The sequence below is a fragment of the Apis cerana genome, linkage group LG7, assembly GCF_029169275.1.
Source record: "Apis cerana isolate GH-2021 linkage group LG7, AcerK_1.0, whole genome shotgun sequence".
Lineage (NCBI taxonomy): Eukaryota > Metazoa > Arthropoda > Insecta > Hymenoptera > Apidae > Apis > Apis cerana.
In genome coordinates, this window is record NC_083858.1 from 5,629,839 (window position 1) to 5,636,813 (window position 6,975).

General features: G+C 29.4%; 1 protein-coding gene across 1 annotated transcript; it reads left to right on the forward strand.

The window, feature by feature from the left end:
• Positions 1-6,085: 6,085 nt before the first annotated feature.
• LOC133666454 (uncharacterized) lies at positions 6,086-6,505 on the forward strand. The gene has a single exon (XM_062077412.1). It carries the CDS (start codon positions 6,086-6,088, stop codon positions 6,503-6,505), a length of 420 nt encoding a protein of 139 aa, XP_061933396.1.
• Positions 6,506-6,975: the final 470 nt, after the last annotated feature.

Here is a 6,975-nt window from a genome sequence, read left to right on the forward strand (position 1 = left end):
TCTGATGAGGAAAAATTTTACGAAAGTACATAATATCGAAATTGAATATTCAATAGATTAAAGACTATTAAATATCGCATTAATATCTTTGAGGCATTTTTTAATTTTTTAATTTTAAAAACCAAAATAAATACAAAAATTGTATAAGAAAATATTGATTATTTTTATAAGGATTATTATATAAAGACTTATTTATTAACTTATAAACAATTTAAGTTTGTGTTAGATGAAGCAGAGTGAAAATAAAATAACACCGCTTTGTTTCCGTTACAACGCTGTCATATTTTGTTCTTGCATTGGTCCATCTAACACAAACTTCAATTATTTATAACTTAATAAAATAATTAATCATTTTTATATATTAATATTTTTGTAAAATCTACTTTTGTTTTGGAAATCCATTGATTCCCTTTTCATCGATTTTAATGAAATTAAAATATATTATAAAAAGTTTCTCTTTGAAGATATAACTATATGTGTAACATATATATGTGTACATATATATATATGTATATGTAATATATATATATATATATACATAATGCTTTAATTTTCAAATTATTCCTAAGAAACAATACTATTACAATGAATTCTATATATTTAGATATTCTTACACAATGTTTCAATTGTTTATGTAAATAATATAATGAATGAATAAATATAAATAACATTCACAATTAATATCTATCAAAAGAAAACTTTATAAATAATTTAAAAATTAAAACTGACCACTAATTATATATAAATTGGTGAAAATGATACAATTTATTTCAGGATCATTAACATGGATAAGAAAGATAATTAGCGAATTCATTTATATTTAAAATAACAATTTTTAATTATGTATGAAATTTTAAACATTATTTACATTAAAAATATATTATATTATTTATTATAATTTGAATACGTTGAGACTTTAGTTAAATTTTTATTAAAATTCTCATTTCTCATCATCGTATGTTCGAATTAATCGTTTTCTTAAATATGAATTCTATATCATATTTTTCAATGTTTAATATAAAATTATCAATTGTACTTTTATGAGTTAACCATAAGATTATATTGATATTGAAATTATTCTATATATTTCAAATTTATAAAAAACAATTTTTTATTTTTACTAGGTATATGTATATGTAGAATGAAAAAATTTTTTTAAATGTCAAAGAAAAAGAAATTAGAATTTGCTAAAAATATATTAGAATTAATTCTGACTTTTGCTAAATATGATATAATATTATTTTGAAAAAGATAACATTATCTTGCTCAAAATAAGTACATCATTTCTCATTTACTCTTCTCATTTCTTTGTTTGAAGTAAAGTAAAAGATGTAAAAACGAGTAAAAAATCTATAAAACAAAAAGCCATAAATCTCTATGTTCGTTTGAAATTGTTTAATGACAAAGTGAAATGACATGCCATTGTATTGTTTTTTAAAGAATAATATTATCGAGCAGCACTCTATAATATAGAACTTTTTGTTTATTTTTCATATTTTTTATCAAAGAAATATTACATAATTCATAAAAAATAACTAGTCATTAAATAATATGATTTTTTCAAAACACTATATTTGTATTTTTTATTATTAAAACATTTTTAAACGATTCTTTTTTTATTATTAAAATATTTTTCAATGATGCGACTCGATAATAAAACATATATATGAAAACATAATGATGTAGAAGTATTATTGGGAATTAGAAAAATCGTATTTATTGAATATTATTAAAATTAATAAATTATATTTTTAAAAAATTTTGATAAATTAGAAAACATATTTTAATAAAATTTTATTTAATATTATATATAACATATTTTATTTTTAATAGTATTAAAGTTTAAAACACTGTAAATACATTATATCAATAAATTTTATAATATCCTGTACACATTATCTATTTTTTGATTTAAATCTCATTAAATACATTTGATCTAAATTCGAAAAACAGGAAGTAAAAAAAAAAAATATATTATATTACAGAAAAATATTTTAAAAATCTTGAAAGAGAAATTGTTAGAACAAAATTGGGATTTTATGTTGTAAACGTAATCTTAGAACATCTGGCTTAGAATCTAAGCACTTAGAAAATTATAAAAAGTCCTTAATTGCTAATGGACAATATATCACTATAAAGTCATTAGAGTCAGCATCGATACAACTATCCTCGATGGATTCCAGGCATTCGAACGTGATTCAGCGACACACCATCGTCGGACTCTCACTTATGAACGATCAATCCTATCATTTCTACTCCGCAGCATATGGTTTTTTGAGTGCATTGAGGATAATTTGAAATTGGTCACTTTCTAGACCATGAGCATACTCTCTTTAGATCTCAAAGACTTATACTCTCTTCTAATTTTTCTTTAATTTTTCTTGAAAAGATGGAAGTATTAAGGAGTTTAAAGTTCACTGAAATTTTGTTCATGGTTTTACTATTCAATATTGTCAGCAATGCCATTACTTCATGGTTGATTATTCAATATTGGTAGTAATGTCATTGCTTCTATTTGTTGGCATCTATTTATTTCTTTTAGATGTATATAGTTTCAAGTCTTTTTTGTAAACCGTGCAGCCACATATAGTCACGTGTAATTAAAGTGTTCTTTTAGCAAACTTACACGCTCGTATTTATTGTTTTTACTGCCCTGCTAACAGGTTATGGGCCCAGGTTACGAAAGAAACAATAAATAATTAGAAAAAGTACAATTAAATCGAAAAAACACGTGGGTTAGTTATCCGGCCTTGAGCAAACGTGAAACATAACTTAATCGTGATGGAGAAAACTGTATTAATAAGCTGAAAGAATTGGAGAATTGGGAATCCTCATGGAAATTTCAAGTGCGCGTTGCATTGAAATCCTGCGGAGCATGGGAAACAGTTACAGGTGAATCAGTTCGTACTAGGAGATGACGCGACAAATCGAGCTGTCTGGACAAAACTCGATAGTATAGCCTAACACATAATTGCTATATCGTTGGATGAGAAACCACTTCTGCATATTATCAATTGTGAAACAGTCAAAGACATGTAGAAAAAACTAGAGTCCGTTTACGAGCAGAAAACCGATATATGCTGCTGCAACAATGGTATAGTTACCAAAAGGAACCAGGTGATGATATCGCTACTCACATCGCAAAGCTTGAGAATCTTGCATATCGGCTGCAAACTCTGGATGAGAAAATTCCAAACCACATGATTATTACTAAAATACTTATGACATTATCTCCATCGTTTAAATATTTTATTAGTGCGTGGAATTCAATTCACCCCAACGAGAGAACTCTCACAAATCTTATTAACTCTCACAAAATTCACTATTGAGGAAACAAAGACAGAAACCGAAGAAAGAGCAAAGAATATTGCTTTTACTGCCAATAAGCAATATAATAAATATAATAGTAATAATCAAAATAATAATCAATATAAGAAAAATTTCAAAAAAGGCTAGACCAGGCGTGTGTCATTATTACTACAAACCAAGACATTGTATCAGGGAATGTAAAAAGCGAAAAGCAACAACACTAAACGAAAAATACACAGAAAAGAAAGAAGAAGCACTTATTGGAGCAATGTCTGCAAAATATAATTTAGAAGCATCCAGTGATGTATGGCACATGGATTCAAGTGCAACTGAACACATGTCAAACCGTCGCGAATGGTTCTCATCATATAAAAAATTTGACACAGTAAAGAACATTAAAATAGGCGATGGCAAATAACTTCAAGCAATTGGATCAGGAGATATTGATATTCTTGCTTTCAATGGAAAAGGATGAGTGCGAAAATATCTCAGTAATATTCTCCACGTACCAGAACTGAGTTTTAATCTCTTTTCGGTGGATGCAAGAGACTACGACAATATTGTGACGAAAAGAAAAGCATTTTTATAAAGAGTGAAAATATTACTACAGTGGGAGAAAGAAAAGGTAAATCATTTGTAATAAAATTCAAAGTTATTATAAAAAATATAATTATAAATATAAATATAAATATATATAAATATAAATATATATAAATATATATATAAATATATATAATTATAAATATAAATATAAATTACAAACAAGCATCAGGCAAATATGGCTGTTTGCAATTCTCTTTTCTCCTGGTACAAAAGAATGGCTCATTAGAATATGGATCAAGTGAAGGAAACTCTAAGATCCCAGAACATCTCTTTTAAAGATCAAAAGTTTTGCTGTGAATTGACTGTATCATAGGGAAAATCCATAGACTACCATTTCCAAAAAGCGATACAATATCTGAGCGTATTGGAAAACTCATTCATGCAGATCTTTCAGGTCCAATGCAAGAAAATTCGCTTGGAGGAGCTCGATATTTTTTAATGATGATGAAAGATGACTACAGTCACTGGAAAAGTCTATATTTCATTAAAAATAAGTTAGAAACATCACAATGCTTAGAGGATTTCTTCAAGAAGACCGATAATCACTTAAAAAAAAGAATCAATATATTCAGATTGGATAACAGCCTTGAATTTGTCAATAAAGAAATTGAGGAATTGACATGCCGATATGGCATTACGCATCAGAGAACGGTACCATTTACTCCGGAACAGAATGGTTCTGCCGAAAATAGAACTATAGTTGACTTAGCGAGAACGTCATTGCATACAGAAAAACTACTAATCAAAATGTGGGCTGAAGCAGTTGATTACACCGCTTACACTTTAAACAGAACCGGAACTAGCGCGAAGAAAGGAGTAACACCCATTGAACTGTGACTCAAGAAGAGACCAAACATTTTGAACCTTAGAACCTTTGGAGAAAAAGTATATTTCCATATCCCTAAAGAAAAAAGACGAAAATGGGATGCCAAAGTCGAAAAAGGCATTTTCGTCGGGTATGATGAAAACATAAAAGGTTTTCGGATCTAGCTTCCTGAAAGAGGACAAGTCAAAATTTGCAGTGACGTAAGATTTGTAGATTAGCATTACGAATTTAATTCAAATGAAGAATATGAATCAAACATCATAATACTTGACCATCAGAACGAACTTATGAATGATACAACCAAAATAAATGAATCGGAATCAGAAACTGTTATTCAGTCAGAGAACAACAAACAAGTAAATTTAGATGAACAGGACCGACGTTTGAGAGACAGAAGTAAAATACGACGACCAGATAGGAAACATACTTACATACGGAAACATTATAATAACAGAACAATATGAACTGGAAAGCTATGATGATGCAGTCACATGTAGCAATGCAATCAAATGGAAAGAAGCAATGATGAAATTGATTCTTTAAGAAAAACTCAAGCATGGACATTAGTGAATCCACCATCAAACCATTAAGTCATAGATAATCGATGGATCTACAAATTGAAATTGAACAAGGATGGAAGTGCTCAACGATTCAAGACTTGTTGCTAGAGATTTCAAACAAACAGCTAGGATTGATTATCACGAAACATTCAGTCCCGTAGCTAGATTCGACTCAATAAGGATTATTCTATCACAGCTTCGAACGAAATGCATTTACAGCAATTTGACGTAAAAACAGCTTTTCTTTACGGAGAATTTGATGAGATCATCTATATAGAGCAACCGAAGGGATACGAAGACGGAACTGACCGTGTCTGCAAATTAAATCGCAGTTTATATAGTCTAAAGCAGGCATCAAGGTGTTGGAATCACCATTTTACAGAAATATTGAAGAAGCATGGTCTCACGTCCACCAGTGCTGACTATTATGTATTTACTAATGAAAACAATAAGGATCGGTTGATTCTAGCAATTTATATCGATGATGGGCTAATTAGTGCAACGAACCAATCATCTATAAAAAAGTTGTTAGCTGAACTTCGTAAAGAATTTGAAATAACATCCAATGGGATAAATACATACCTGGGATTACAGATCGAGCGACTGGCAGATGGATCTATATTTTTGCGTCAGGAGACTTATACCAAGAAAATTCTACAACGATTTCGAATGGAAAATGCTAACGCAGTAGCAATTCCAGCAGAACCATCAACTATACGAGGAAGCGTATAAAAAAGAACACAAAGAAAAAACAGAATTTCCTTATCGACAAGCAGTAGGAAGTTTAATGTATTTATCAATAGGTATTAGACCAGACATTACATTTGCAGTAAACAAAGCCAGTCAATATTTGGAAAAATCCAATAAAATCCACTGGAATGCTGTAAAGAGAATTTTCAAATACTTAAAAAGAATAACAAAACATGGTATTCTTTCTTCAACCGAACAGAGTAATCATATTAAAGCATTCAGTGATGCAGATTATGCTGGAGACACTGAAACCAGAAAATCCACTACTGGTTTTGTATTAAAACTAGATGATTCTGCTTGGGAGTCAACACGACAACGAACAGTAGCTCTATCGATTATTGAGGCCGAATACATAGCAGCCAGTCAAACTGTAAAAGAGATCATAAAAAGTCTGATCAATGATCTAGCTATGTTCAAGGATCCTACAACTCTACGACTTTTTACGTGGATAATTTGAGCACAATCAAACTTATTAAAAATCCTGAATTTCACAGAAGAAGTAAGCATATTGATGTGCGCTATCATTTCATACGAGACAAATTCAACGAGAAGGAGTTTCTTCTACAACATATAGCAATGGAAAATCAATAAGCAGACCTAACGAAAACCCCTGAGAAGAGCAGCATTTGAAATACAAAGAGATCAACTGAATATCAAGAGTATCGAAGACATGATAAAATAGATACATAGAATTGTGACACTCTAAACAAATTTTAGTTCACTTTTAGTGGTAATGTTAAGGAGTTTAAAGTTCAAATTTTGTTCATGGTTTTATTCAATGTTGTCAGCAATGCCATTACTTCATGGTTGATTATTCAATGTTGGTAGTAATGTCATTGCTTCTATTTGTTGGCATCTATTTGTTTCTCTTAGATGTATATAGTTTCAGGTCTTTTTTGTAAACCGTTACGCGCGCAGCCACATGTA

Bases quoted from the DNA above. Each gene is read 5' to 3' on its own strand.
- LOC133666454 (XM_062077412.1), top strand. From the start codon at position 6,086: ATGTATTTATCAATAGGTATTAGACCAGACATTACATTTGCAGTAAAC.